Source organism: Candoia aspera, chromosome 17 (assembly GCF_035149785.1).
Source record: "Candoia aspera isolate rCanAsp1 chromosome 17, rCanAsp1.hap2, whole genome shotgun sequence".
NCBI lineage: Eukaryota > Metazoa > Chordata > Lepidosauria > Squamata > Boidae > Candoia > Candoia aspera.
The window spans coordinates 2,521,156-2,536,456 of NC_086169.1; the positions used below are offsets into that span (position 1 = coordinate 2,521,156).

General features: G+C 47.8%; 1 protein-coding gene across 2 annotated transcripts; it reads left to right on the forward strand.

Annotated features, from left to right (window-relative positions):
- The first annotated feature begins 5,734 nt into the window (after window positions 1-5,734).
- Window positions 5,735-14,341, forward strand: S100A16 (S100 calcium binding protein A16). Of its 2 annotated transcripts, none has more exons than XM_063316897.1 (3): window positions 5,735-5,864; window positions 13,169-13,347; window positions 13,885-14,341. In XM_063316897.1, the coding sequence occupies exons 1-3, from the start codon at window positions 5,798-5,800 to the stop codon at window positions 14,047-14,049; spliced, it is 411 nt and encodes a 136-aa protein (XP_063172967.1). In that variant the 5' UTR covers window positions 5,735-5,797; the 3' UTR covers window positions 14,050-14,341. The 2 variants fall into 2 exon arrangements, with proteins under 2 accessions (XP_063172967.1, XP_063172968.1); XM_063316898.1 differs by lacking the exon at window positions 5,735-5,864 and adding an exon at window positions 11,645-11,763.
- The last annotated feature ends 960 nt before the right edge of the window (window positions 14,342-15,301 follow it).

A 15,301-nucleotide genomic window follows, 5' to 3' on the forward strand; every position in this document is an offset into this window, starting at 1 on the left:
GGTAAAGGATAAACACTCAGAGATTTCAACACGAAATTTTTTTAAAAAATCACAATTCGATGGAAGCTCCTTAAAAATATAAATCCTGGTTATATCCCAGCAAGTGGGGTAACCTACGTGGCGGGTGGAGAAATTCGGAATCACAGAATTGGAGAGTTTGAGGGTCCCCAGAGATCATCGACTCTGACCCGCTGATGCAATGGCACACATTTGCCCCCAACATACCTCCTCCCCATTCTTGTTGCCAAGCTAGTATTTCTGGATTCTCTTTCATTCAAGAGCACAAGGCGAGGGGCTGATTGGATGGAGAAATGCCCTTCCTTCACTCCCAACATGGGATACTTTGGAAAATAAAAATAAATGCTCTTCGGAGGGCACGCTGGCAGGAGGAGAGAAGGCCCCCTTGCACATCCCAAAGGGTGCCCTTTCCCCCAAACTGAAAGTTTCCCAAGGTCCTAAATGGAGGCGTCCTAAATCCTCAGGGCTTCTGCACCCCTGCCGTGGAAAAACCTCACTGCATCAACAGGGCAGGATTTCCAACAGTTACTGTGGGAGGAATCCGAGTCGGTGGTTTGAACCTGTTGGACTGGTTATTGCTGGGGGGTTGAGGGGGGTGAGAGCCCCCAAGACAGCCCAAAGAGGTTTGTGGGGGGCAGCACGGACATCTCCCTGCGGATTAACCCCCTGCAGTCACCCCTCTGCCCAATTTCCAAGCCAACGAACAGATCCACCAAGTGCTCCGAGATCCACCCCAGGGGCCAAACACAAACCGCCAACAATCCACCCCAATTTTTCCCATCCCGCCCCATCTGGCAGGTACACCAGCTCGCTGACGCCCTGCCTCCATTCTTTCCCATTTCAGGGTGTGTGTGTGTGTTGTATCTATGGATGAAATAAAAGCCAAACCTGTCCCTCAATTTGCTCTCCATGCACTGATTTCCTCAAAGGGAAGGGCTGGGATCCAGAGGCAGGTCGAAGAGCAGAAGTGATGCTCGGAAAGGCCCTCGGCACTGGCTCGGAGGCCGAGGCCGGACGCAGGAGGCAAGCGAGGTAGACTGCCTCTGCATCTGGAGGTCTTATTCCAGGATCAAGCCATTCGCCTCACTGGAATGGGCCAAAGATGCTGCCAGGGTTGCAAACCCTCTTAAAAACAGGATCTGGTTATTAAACCATGGCTACGCTGCATCCCATTTCTGCAGCTCCTATTCAACCAACAGCCAACCCCTCCCCTTGAGACTCCCTTGGCCCCGAGTCGGAGAAGCCAGGCCAGCCATATTTGACTGTCATCCCGGCTAAAAGCCAATTTCGTAACGGGATGGATGTGTTTCTTGCCCCCCTCCGCGGGAACTGGAGATAAAGCATTGCACAGAGATGTGCGGCTGGGTTTTAATTAGATGCCAAATGCATCATGAGACAAAAACAGAGAGGAAATTGGGAACTGAAAGAGCTGGCTGCCAGACACCAACTCTGATTGGGAAGGAGACGGGCCGACAATAATAATAATAATAATAATAATAATAATAATAATAATAATAATAATAATAATTGATTAAACTTGTATGCCCCCTGCTTCCCAGCCACTCTGGGAGGCTCACCACCGCTAAACAAAGAAATAATCTTTTGTGCTTTATTGATTCGATTGCAAAGTTAGAAAAAGGCCAGATGGACTGAAATGAAGGGTCTCACTCACCCCCCTGGGTGGATATAAAAAGAGGCTTAAACTCTGAAGCTTTCTCCCCCCATACCAAAGTGGATCACCCCCAAAACAGATCCACTTTTCCCCCAAAGTGGATCCCACACTCTCTAGGGCCAAACGTGTCCGCTCGAAAAGCCAACCGGGATAGCTTTGGCGATACAAATTTCCCCAGCCCCAAACTTTTCAAAAATGCAATTTTATCCTGTTTTTTAAAAACAAAACAAAACAAAACTGCCCCCTCCATTCTCCCTGTTTTTGTGCACAGTTTTTTTCTGAAACGTGCCTGCTCATTTAGACCCACATTTCAGGGGAAAAATACGGCCACGCTGGTGAGGGATCTGGTGCAAATTTAAACCTGGTAAAATCCCCCCTCCGCAAAGATGCTCATCTGACTATTTATGAAATGCACCCCTTGCCGAATCAGCGCAGCCTCCCGGCCGCTTGCATAAAATTGTGGTGGGTTCTGCAGGGCCAGGATGAAATTTCAGACTTCCACCGTTAGCTCCCCAAACCTGGAATTTGCCAATTAAAATTGAATTAAAACCCCTATCAGAAACTCATGCAGGAAACCTTTGACCAGCCTCTGTCACCCGCCTGGCACGTCCCGGGTTTTGCTTTCCTATTCCAAAAAAAGGACTGTGACGCATCGGCCAAGTTATCCCAGCAGAAACTCCGGGAGGGATGAGCCTAGGCTCAAGTGATGGATTACAAGATGCGCCAGGAAGGCGGCTCAGGGCAAAATTGCATTCCAAGCGTGGGGAGCAGGGAGCCTTTTCTCTGAGAAAGCCTCGGCCCGCTCAGGAGGAAGGAGGCTGATGGAGTAACGTCGGGGTGAATCAGGCTGAGTTATTCAGGCGCACATTCCAGGAGGTTTGGGGGCGCATCCTGGTTGTAATCGGTTTATCGGGGTGACCTCATGATGAGTTTCTGGAAGGGAGCCAGAGGGAGATGAGATAATCCATTGTGGATGTTCTGGGCTGCGCCAATAAAAACAGAATACACTTAATTCTCTGCAGCTGGACAATTAACTTTATTTCTTCCCTGGGATCCAGGCTCTTCAAAGACCATCCTGGCCTTTGATGGCGAAGAACAATCGAACAACGAACCGTGGACACATTCAGCCTGATTAAGTAACTTTTAATAACTTTCCCGCCCGGGGTTTGAGTGAAGAAAGGGCTGAGCGCTCAATCCATCGGTGGGCGTCCCAGGATGGGCATGCATCCCCAGGCAAATCCCTCTATTTTGCTCCCTTTTGCAATCCTCCAGTTTGGGCCTCCCTGTTTGTTTCGGTTGGCACATTTCCTGCCGCTTTTAAATACCAAAAAAAAAAATCCACCTCTCCCCCTCAGCCAGACTGACATCATCTTGCCGGCGCATTCCTGGCTGATGAAAAGGAAATGCTTTTTAAATTAGGCCTGGCAATTAGGCAGTGGAACTCCCCGCCACGGGATGCAGCGCCGCGGGCAAGACAGCCTCCGAGCGGGAAGCACGCCAGCTGGGACGGTCAGCCCTAACAGTAACGATAGCAAATATTTTGTGCCAGAAACAATTTGGAGGATGGAATGCCAAGGAACTGGCTTGCGAGATTGAAATCAATAGCTGCTTAGCATTCTTCAGCATCATTCACTGAGCAACCTGTTTCCAGATTGCAATCATACTTACCTCATTGCAAATTTTTGGGGCCAGCTCAGAACCTGCTAGGGGATCTTGACCCGTGCCTATCACCCCAACCCCAGGCTTCCGGCTCATTATCACGCTTCAGTGACTCACTGGGATGCCTGTTCTTCAAAGGACGTCATCCTTTCCCCTGCTGCAAAAATCTTCAAAATTCGGTTTCTCCAGACATTATTCAGATGTTGAGACGGGCGGAATTTCTGGCGGGGTAAAAAGTCTATAATGCAGCGAGGGAGCTGTTTGCAGCGAACGCCAGTTAGCAGCAACCTTTCCGGGATCGATTGGGCTGCCCTGATCCCCCTCTTCGCCCCAACATCTCGGGCACGGACAGGTGACCCCTGCCTCTACCGCAGCCATTTTGTGCATGCGCCCTCAAGATGCTTCCACCGATGCGTTGCACAAATCAGACCCCTCCTTGTGCTGAGAAAGCTTTTCTATTGTGGAGAGAAAAGGTTTCGAGCAGGTGATGTCTGCTTAGAAAGAGATTAGAGGTGCAACTGGCATTACAAAGAGGTTTTGTGACTGCGGCAGGGGTGGTCCCGAGCCAGACGGGCCTCGCTCTGCTCGTAAAATACAGCAGCCACATAAAGCACAGAGATCTGTCTGATTAAGGCACCGAGAACTTCCCCACCAGCCAGCCAAGAAGGATGACATACATGTCCCATCACGATTTGGGATGTGAGCTGCTCCCTAAGGCAGGTTGGTAGGAAAAACAAAACAAAGCTAACCCCTCATTTAGATTACAGCTGCTGGGCCACCGTGCTCAGAAATGGATCGACAAAGCGCGTGTTTTCAGAAGCTGCCCTTGCAAATCGAGCCCCAGAATTCTTCTTCCCCCCCCAAAAAAAGGTAACCGATTTTTAATTCATCGTTCATTCCACTTCCCCAGGACACCCTCTGTTTTTGCACCCAGGTGGGTTCAAAATATTTGCAGGCTGTCAAAATCCATCTTAGCTCTAGAGGGCAGCAAAGGGTTGGAGAGTTTAACCTCATTCCTGCCACCTGGTGGACGTTCTCATGTATTGCAGCGAAGAGCTCTGTTTTCGGTTTAAACAGGCATAAAGTAACACAGGTAAAATGAATCATTGCAATGCCCAGAAGTTTGAGAGCTGCAGATTCAACACCTTGATTGGCTGCTTTGAATCTCAAGGGCCAGCTATGCTTTTAAGGAAAAATCCCTGTAAAAGAGACTGAAAGCAAATTCCCTAACTTTGCTTGGACGGCAGCAAGATTATTGTATGCAAAAAGTTGGAAAAGCATTGCAATGCCTACAGTGGAAGACTGGATTATAAAAGTAACTGAATTTGCAGAAACGGTGGAGCTGACCAGTTTGGTCAGAGAAAAAAAAGACTGGAAACCTTATATGGGCTTTTTCTTGAAAGAAGAAAAGATGTAATGGATGATTTGGGGATTAAGAAGGGGCAAAGAGGCTGGGGAAACATTAAGTTGATAACTACATGATAGAAAGAAGGGCAGAAGGCATAATAGTATGGGTCTTTTTTCTACTTCATCTATTTCCTTGCTTTTTATCTTGTTTTCTATCTTTTTGTTTGGTTTGTATAATTTGTATATTGAAAAATTCTGATAGATTAGATAGATAGATAGATAGATAGATAGATAGATAGATAGATAGATAGATAGATAGATAGATAGATAGCTTGGTATCTGTAATATGCCTTGCATTTTTTTAGTGCATTTCTGCATTTTTTTTTCCCCTTTGGTTTTGTGCTTTTGAGCAATCTGGCTTTTAAAAATATGTATGTATGTATGTATGTATTTAAACACATATATATATAGAGAAAGGGGTGTTGCATTTTAATGGAAAAAAGGAAAAAGGAAGGAAAACTCAAAAGTTAAGAGGCCTCTACCTTTGGCTGATTAACCGACAGCTTTTTAGGTGTGGCGGCTTGCTAATTCCAGATGAACGAGAACAATGTTGGGCTGGGGTGGGGGGGTGTCTCGGCAACAGCTGCAGAGAGCAGATAAATCCAGGGTGCGGTTTGGAGAATGTTAGCGATGAAGTATCACCAGATCCTAACAGAAATATGCTGCCACGTTCTTCCCTGGGAGATCCCCTGGATATCCAGGACACCTTTGCTCCGGCAACCTGGGCACTGACTGTCCCCTTCTGGAGACAGGAGACCCCTGCCTTGAATGCTGCATGGGGGGAGGGGAGCTACACACCAGGGCCAAGCCATGGGGTGATTTTGCAACCGTCCCACAGCTTTCTACTGCGGGATCCAGGTGGGTTAGTCAGAGGAACGCCCCAAAGGCTATGAGAGGTTAAAAACAGAGAGGGAGGGACCTTTTCTCTTTAAAAGGAAGCTGGCCCAGGCCTCGTGATCCAGGGGCCGGGCACAGCTGGCAGGTGGGAGTTACCTGCCCTGTCTCATATACTCCAGCTTATTAAACAGACAGGAGTTGGGAATGCAGACGGGCAGGAACAGGAAACCTTCGGAGCCCAGCCAGACGCCGCCTGCTTCAATCATGAAAGGTAAGGAAAGACAGGCGGTGGGCAAGAGGGCATCAGGGTAGGTAGGTGGCAAGGGGGTCCCTAGAGACAATGCCACCTTTAAAGCTGGGTTTTGGGTTTGCAAAATGCAGCCGAGATTTTGCGGACGGCGCGCTCAAGGTCTTGGAGCATTGGGGGTTTAACTTGCTTGAAGAGATCTGACCATCCACCTATGGATCTATTGATCTACCGCCTATCAACCAACCAACCAAATCCCTTTGGGAGCCGAAAGCTGAACGAAAGAACTCCAAAAGGGGGAAAGAATGAAGAAGGGGCTTGAAGACGGGTCAGCTGTGATCTATAGGAAGGGCTGATTCCTCTGGGCCGATTCCCACAATGTTTGAGACCCGGGTTGGGCGGTTGGGCATTACGATGGGGGAACACCGGGTTTCTCTCGCGATTTGGAGACCCCTCGGGATGTGAACGCACACTCTGTGCTTGCTTTGCCCAGGTTTCAGGGGTCTTGTGAACCTGGCCCTGCCTTTCACGGGATGTGGGGAAGGAATTGCTGGCGCCCCCTCCCGCCTCCCCAGCCAGCTCTGAGCCCTCAATCCGATTCCTCAAAGCTTCTGAGATTGTTCAAATGGGACTGGTCAAGTTGAAGCTTGTGAAACGCTTTGCCACACCCTGCTTTTCTTCCGCTCCATCTGGAGCTGAAATCTTGCTGAAAATGAGAAGGAAAAAAGAAGCGCCCGGCTTTGGACGTCTTCATGCAACCTTTCCCCAACCGGGTGCCCTCCAGATACAGGGATCACCTCTGGAGTCCTCAGCTGGCAGAGCCCCCCCCCCGGCTAAGGGGATTCTGGGAGTTGTAGTCAACACACCTGAGGGCTCTAGGAATGGGGAGGTATTGAATTAATTCTGCATTTGCTTTGCAACTGGCATCCCAGGCTGTTTTTATTTCGGAAGCTGCCTCCAGTAACGATTATATGAAAAAGCGGTGCATCCCTGGTGCAATCTTCCCTTAAAATAATAATAATAATAATAATAATAATAATAATAATAAAGCAGGGATAGCTAATTTGGTAGCTTTCCAACATACCCCAAGGGTGCTGCATTTCGGCTTGAGTTTAAAAAACAGGACAGGAAGGTTTGGAGACAGCAAAACGGATTAAGCTAGAATGGAGGCCTCGAGTCAATTAAAATTTATTTATGGGCCCAGACCAAATGCCATAAAATTATTATTGCGCCACGTCCTTTAATCCAAAGCTTTCTTGAAACTGGCAGGGGAGCGGCTCCAGCAGGGCTTTTCCCTAGCTGTGGTACTCCGAGATAGACTTCTCCTGCACAGGGAGGGTCCATCGGCTAGCGGAGCATCAGCCTCCGATCCACCTCTCCCACGTGAGCTTGCTTCGCCCAGCGCTACAGTGGGACTACACCTCCCACTGCGCCCAGCCTGGCCTCCAGTAAGGCAAGGATTATGGCAACTGTAGCCCAAGAGCAGGTGGGGGCCCAACTTTGGACCGCACCACAAAGCCGAAGACAGCAGGGCTGTCTGGATGGGCAGCTGCCTTCCCCACCTTGTGGCCGTGAGTCCCACGGGTGAGATTACGCTCTGCAGGGAGGAAGGATTTCCTGTTGACAGAGACAGCAGCAATCATGAGCAACTTCCTAATTTGAATCTTACGCGGGGCAAAACCTCCCTGGCTTCAACGCAGGCCTGGGACGACAAGCCGTCTATCCGAACTCAGACCAGCCATTTAGACAAGGGGCGAAAGCAGAGCGTTCTCGGGCATCGTTAGATTCACATCTTCTTATTATCCTATTATCATATCCTATTATTAGTTTATATCCTGCTTTGGTTTCGTACGACTGAAGGCATTTCTTTTCGCTGCCTGATTCGTGAACGGGACTCGGCTTAGCTCCAACGCTATTTTCGCTTCATTTGTCTGTTTCGGGCCGATGCCTAGGGCTGTTCTCTCTGCAAATGCGCGTCCAACTTAGGGAGGAATGCCACTCCTGCTGCAGAAAAAGAGCTCGGGAAAAAAAATTGCAAACCTCCAGGAAATGGACCCTCCCGGCAGGGAGATGAAAAGAATTAGGGCGCAGTAAAACCATCACGCCCGAAATTGCTCGCTTCATGCATCCCGAACTGGGAAATGCCAGAACCGGCGTTAGCATTAGCAAAGGATGGCGGCCGTCGGTCGGGATGAAACGAAAGGTCATCCCTGCAGGTTCCTTTGGCAGAAATGGCTGGAATTTATCCCAAGAATCCAGGTTGTGTCTCGAACCACGCAACCTGTGCTGCTTGTCCAGGCGCAACAGCATCCCGCGCAAAACGCCAGTTCCTAAACAACATTTAGCCGACACTAGTTCAAAGCCTGCTCTGCTGTTTAAACACCGCCCTCCAATGGACTTAAATAATTTCTAATGCACTTGCTCCCCCTGGGAAAAAATACCAAATACAAAATGGGAAAAACACCTCTTTTTTCTACGTGGGAGAGGAAATAGATCAGATCCCCATTGACACAATTCTAATTTAAACCCCCTTTTTCTAGCTTACCCCTTACCCTGTTGCGGACAAACAATCTGGAAGAGTTAAAAACAAATACAGGCAGTCCTCGCTTAACAACCATTTGTTTAGTGATGGTTCGAACTTACGACGGTGCTGGGAAAACCGACTTGAGACTGGTCCTCACACTTACAACCACTGCAATGGCCCCAGAGTCACAATTTCAGCACTTGGCAACTAGTTCACATTTATGGCCGTTGCAGCGTCCCATGGGCACGTGATCACCATTTTTGACCTTTCCAGCTGGCTTCTGGCAAGCAAAATCAGTGGGGAACTGTATGGTTCACTTAACGACCACATGGTTCACTTAATGCTGAGGTGAGTCACTTAACAACTGCTGCAAAAAAGGTCGTAAAATCAGGTCAGATTCACTTAATGACCGCTTTGCTTAGCAACCAAAATTCTGGTCCCAGTTGTGGTTGTTAAGCAAGGACTGCATGTATACCATACAAAGCAATACAGGGCCACCATGTCCCAACCGTTTGAAAGGAGTCAAAATAAATAGGCCGTGTGAAAAAACCATGAGACTTCTGAAAAAGCAATGCAGGAAACAACATTTTCTCATCATCACAAACACAACGGTGATCTTCAAAAGTTGTTTATAGGGGTACTTACCCAAACTCTGCATGGAAGAAAAAGATGTCCACTCTGTGGGAGAAAAGAGAAAAAATAGATGTTTCTTTGCAGAACTAAATAGCCTAGGATCAAGTCCTTTGTTTGAAGGATAGTTTAAATATCTCAATAACCAAAAGCAGGGACGATTCTGGGAATATCAAGCGGCTGTAAAAGGTAATGAAATATGATCGGATTAGGCTAAATCAGTTTTTTCAACCTTGGCCACTTTCAGAGGGGTGGACTTCAACTCCCAGAATGGAGTTGGGGAATTCTGGGAGTTGAAGTCCACCCGTCTGAAAGTGGCCAAGGTTGAGAAACACTGGCCTACTCCATTATTTCATTTTGTTTTCAAGCCCACCAGGATTCAGGGAAGGGACCTCCCCAGCCCTGAGGACTGAGGAACTCGCGCTCCCATTTCACAGACAGGGAAAACCGAGGCTGAGCAAAGGAAGCTCCACCCTGAAATCTGTGTGGATCCGAACACCCATTTCCTGAATCTCAGGCCGTAACTTAGAACATCTCTGTCCAGGACGTACCTGGAGAAACCAGCTTGGCTGGAGTTACGCAAAGATGGGGCGCCTCCCCTCTCGCAAGGGGTGTGTGCCAGCCTCCCACATTATCCTGTTCATTCTCCATTGGGGAGGAATGGTTGGGAGGCATCCAAAGCCCCCACTTTTCCAGGTTCTAAATTGGGGTGGGGGCACCACTCAGAGACCAAGAAAGTCGAAGGACCATCCTCACCCTAAGGAGGGGTTTCATCTCCATAGAACCCCCGATCCAGTGGAGAAAAAAATCAAACCCAACACCAATTTATAAATTTAATAATAATAATAATAATAATAATAATAATAATAATTTATTAAATTTATATGTCACCCAACTCCCAGCAACTCTAGGTGGTTTACCATTTTTAATTTTATTTATTTATTCATTCATTCATTCATTCGGTTTATATTGCCGCCCATCTCAAATGTGTGACTCTGGGCAGCTAAACTTTAAACTTTTTAACGGATCCATCCTTACTAGCTCAGCTGGACCAGCGTTCCTCAAACTTGGCAACTTGAAGATATATGGACTTCAGCTCCCAGAATTCCCCAGTCAGCATGCGGGCTGAGGAATTCTGGGAGTTGAAGTCCACACACCTTAAAGCAGCCGAGGTTGAAAAACCCTGGTCTAGAATAAACTTTTTATCTGGTTGCATTTTCTTCCATGACTGTTTGGTCTATCATTATGTCTCCGTCCCAGCTGTTGCTCTCGAGCAACCTCATTTTATTTTCTTCCCCCAAATGGTCTTGCCCTCTCATTCCTAGCGAACAACTATACTTTACTCTGCAACATAAAATAATAGTATATTATACCAGTGCATCCAGGCCGGTTCCGCTCTGCTTCTCTATTTCCCAACATTTCTTTCATTTCAGCTTCTGCTCTTCTTGCTTTGCTATTTAAAAAACAAATAAATAAGGGAAAAGGGTACCAAAAGCCCACACGTTTGCAGATCAGTATCTCCCCCTGTGCGTACCTGTGCACTTTCCTTACATCTACACTGCTGTACAAACTTAATGTTCTTGCATAAATTATTTGCACAGAAGCACCCATTTTCGTGAATACTTCCACTGAATATTTCCATTTTCAGAGCACCCGTCTTCAGAACTGCACCAAAAAATTCTGTGGGGGAAAAAAAGGGGATTTTCAAAGGCTTTTGCATTTCCCTCTGGTTTGAGAAATAAGAATATCCTAAATTTATATTTCTTCCCCTGCTTATTTCTCCCCAACTTACCTGACATTGAATCTTCCATGCCTAGAGATGAAGTCATGCTCCCATTAGCCAAATTCAGTTGGTACAGCTATTCTAATAAATAATAATAATAATAATAATAATAATAATGGATAGTGCAATCACATTCAACCAGCAAATGTTGGCTGAACAACCAAACTTTCAAAGCTACGTTTGTTTTTCTCCTGTACTCATTTTTTAAAAATTTCCAATTTTGCCGGCCAAAACAGAAAACCACGCACACCTTAATCCGTTTTGCAAAAGGCGACCCCCATGAAATTTACACCTCTATAGATCGACAGAATACCCAACAGCGGACAGACCCAGGAACGCGACCCAAGTCAGAGATGCCAGTCACCCACATCAAATGGCCAAGCAGCTGTGGTCCCTTTCAGGCAGAGCACTGGATTATTGCAACGTTGGGGGCTCGTTCTGACGTTCCCCCTCGCAGCTCTTCGCCCCGCGTCCACGGGAGACCTGGATCGCCAGCAAATGCCTTCTGCAGAGACGGAGTCAGCCTGCAGTCCCGACGCACTTTTGCAAAGTTTGCAACAAGCAGCTTTGGGTGCATCAAAAACGGAGGTGGCCCCACGGGCAGACCAGCCTTGGATCTCGGCCACCTGCAGTTTGCACCATCCTTGTGCACAGTGAGTCGCCGACACCGACAGGGCTCCCGTTTCCGAATCGGATGCAGCCACGCCATGTTTGCATCCCCGATGTCCAGCCAGGAAAGGAAATGGCCGGGTGCAACAGTCCGGCAGATTTCCACTCCCTTTGTCCCGTTGAGTGGCTTTCTTTTCTTTTTTTTTCCCGTCTTCCTGCCACGCAAGCCCTCCCGAAAAAGGGAAAGTTTCGCCACCGAGCCTCCATCCTGGAAGGATTGTCGCTCTCCGCAAGGCAGAGCTCTGGGCGGAATATTTAGGGGGAAAAAAAGTTAAATAAAGTTTCAGCAGGCAGTTCTGCGGGGATGAAGCGAGCAGGTAAGGAACCCCGGGGCTGTTTTTGAACCTCCTGCCCCGTCGTTTTCTGGAGAGAGGGCAGCATCCGCGTTTCACGGTTGGAAAACGTCCGAAGGGCCGCGAAGGACGATGAAATCGCCCACGCCAGTCGGGTTGGGTTTAATCCAAGGCGCTAGTCCTCAGCAAGGAAACGCCATGAGCTGAGGCAGCAGCGCATCCCTCTGCTTCAAATGGGTCATGTTTCTAAATGGTGAAATTGAGCTATCTGGGGATACCTGTAAATTTAATTTTCTCACAAAGTGCTTTTGTTCTTTCATTTCATTCTTTCTCCCTTTCTTCGATCTCTTTCATTCTACCTGCTCCCCTTATTTCCTTTTTATTCCCTCATCTCCTTTTTATTTTTTGTTTCATGTATGCATTTACTCACTTTTAGTTCCTTTTTATTTATGTATTTATATAGTTAGTTACTGTTTTTATTTCCATGTATTTATTTAGTTTGTTACTGTTATTTCCATGTATTTATTTAGTTTGTTACTGTTTCTATTTCCATGTATTTATTTAGTTTGTTACTGTTATTTCCATGTATTTATTTCCTTTTTATATATTTATTTCACTTTTTACTTTATTTCCTTTTTTTGATGTACGTCTTTACTTTTTTATTTCCTTTTTTATTTATGCACTCATTTTGTCGACTTATTTTTATTTCCTTTTCTACCTACCTGTTTGATTTTTTACTGGCTTTTTATATTTAGGTGTTGATTTAGCTTATAGACTTTTTATTTGCATCGACTTTTATTTACCCCTTCCAGTTGTATTCCTTGGGCTTCCTTTCTTGTATTAAAAGTTTAGAAGAAAATTGCCATCCTAGGTAACACTTTTTTGCATGCCCCAAACTGCGCCATCCTAGATAACATGGGGAGGGAGGAGGATGGGAACTGGAGTCCAACAAGATCTGGAAATACTTTGGCCAGGATGTGCGCGTGCGAATGTTCAGGAAAGGGTGGAAGAGGTTGTGAGGTTAAAACGTTTAAAAGCCAGACTGGGGCAAGAGCAATCTTTGCTGAAAGATCTCATCACCGTATTTTATTGATTTATTGTGTTTTTATGGCGCCGGGCTCAACGACAACAGCGCCTGGCAGTTTTTAGCCCAGATTCCAAAGCAGAATTAAAGATGGAGGCATAAAATCTTTTCCACCTCACATGTCAAATCTGCGCATCGTTCCAAGGCGATTTTACAGAACTGCACCATCGGAAAAGTTCCCACAGGATAGCACAAGGAAAATGCATATTTTACAGCTTCCCGTGTGCCTCATTAGGGACAGAATCCCCCCATTTATCAGGGGAGGCCTCCATTTTATTCCTGTCAAGCCGGGCACATTAGTGGAAAGGTTACCCACAGGTGATCCACCCCGTTCCTACTTTTCAGGAGCCAAGGGCAGCATGACAGTGACGGGAGACTCCTCTGAGCTCGAATGGGCCATCCAGACCCTGGTGAAGAATTACAACAAATATGCCGGGAAAGGCTGCTGTTGCCGGAAACAGCGCGGGATCAGGAAGTCCGATTTCCGGAAGATGCTGAGCCATGAACTCAACCACATGCTGACGGTGAGGGGGGCGGCTCCGCCTGAATCCGGGCTCGAACGCTTGGGGGAATTGAGGTCTGGCTCAGAGGGGGTGGGAGAGGGGAGACAGGGGCTCAGCCCGGGGATGTAGGAAATGCAAGAAAGAGACTCGGGTCAGCCCCACCTTGACCTTGTGGTCCTTAAAGTTTTGGACAGGATTTCAAGGTTCTGTTATCATTTCCTATGACATCATAGTTATCACACGCTGCATCCTCCTTGTGGCTTTCCTAGCATCCCTGCCGGTTCTGACCTGGCCTACCTCGAAGGGCTGGCCAAATGTGTGTCAAGGGCAGCAGGATGGAAAAGGCCAGGGGGCAACCGGACGCTCTCCCCATTTCTGGGGACTCCTCCTCCCACCAGGCCCAGGATGATGGGGGACCGCAAGCCAGGGAGAGGAGGGAGGGCTCGGAATCCCACCCCAAACTAAGGAGGGGTGATTCCCACCCTTCTGGGCTGGATGGCAACCAGGCCCGTTTTCCTCGTCCACCTGATCCGCCTTCCTCTGCTTCCTACCCTCCAGGACACCAAGAACAAGCAGGCGGCCGACAAACTGATCTGCGACCTGGATGAGAACCAGGATGGAGAAATCAATTTTGATGAGTATTGGAACCTGATCGGGGGCATCGCCAGCCCTATCTCGTGCCTCATCCGACAGCAGGAAGAGAATGAAAAATTCACCAAGTAGAGAGGGCAGCAGAGTCGATGGGGGAAATCCGCCGTCGTGACCCGAACGCCCATTTGTCCCCACTGCTGCCTCCCCAGCTCCCCACTTTTCTCTCCCCATCCTTCTAGCTCCCTTTCTGGAGCTGAAGGGGCCAGATGTGACAAGCGCTTTTGGACCAACTGATCTTAAGAACGCCCCATCTGGGGAATGGGCGATTCGGGGCAGAGGAGGGGGGGCGGCCAGGGAGGGAGGGAGTTGCACCCCTTGTCAGACTGTGAATAACACTGCAATAAAGGCTGGAGCCTCAGAGTCCGGGGCATGCCTCTAGCTTCTGTGCAAAATCTTTCTTGCCAAACAAGCTTCTGGTCCTCACTGAGGGCAGACGATGCCAACTGCCTTTCTGCCTCAGGTTAAAGCTTCTGTGGCTTTCAGAGGGCCTCCAATACCACCCCAAAAGCAAGCAAGGCCTTTCATAGACGTGTGTATAGCTACCCGCAAGAACCAGCCCTCAAAGATAGAATGCCTTGGGACACGGAAGCTTTGTTTCACTAGCCGTCCCCCAGTTCTATGTTAGAAAGAGATTTTTAGCAAAATAGGCAAAATCTTAGCTTGTGGCCGCCGCCACATCTTGTGGCAGGGAGTTCCAGAGGCTATGGCTGCATTTCCTTCTGGCCTGCTTCGAATCAATCCCACAGCCTAAAGAAAAATGGGGGCATAATTTACCCAATCCCTCTCTTTATATACTGCAGAAATCAGGAATCACCCATCCTAAATCCTAAACTAAGACAATCCCTCAGGCCTTTAAATCAGTGTTTCTCAACCTCGGCAACTTTAAGAAGGGTGGACTTCAACTCCCAGAATTGGCTGGAGAATTCTGGGAGTTGCAGTCCACCCATCTTAAAGTTGCCGAGGTTGAGAAACAGCGCTCTAAATAATTTCAATAAATAACACGCCTCCATTTATACGGTACTTTTTAAAAAGACGAAACATCTGCACAACTTCGTCCTAAGCAATTTGGCAATCCAGCTCTTTACGCATCCCGTTTAACCCGGGAACTAGTCAGGACCATGTGCCACAAAGAACCAAACCAGGGTTAATATTCACCAACCATGGTTGCTTGCCATTCATCAAACGCAGCAGCTGGGCCTCGATATGAACAGCGCTCTGCCCCCCGAGTTGGCAATCACGGATTCGATCACAAATATAATACCCTGCCCAGCAAATGTGCAAGCCACCTTTTCATCCACTGAATTGTAGAAGGGCAGGGCTAGGG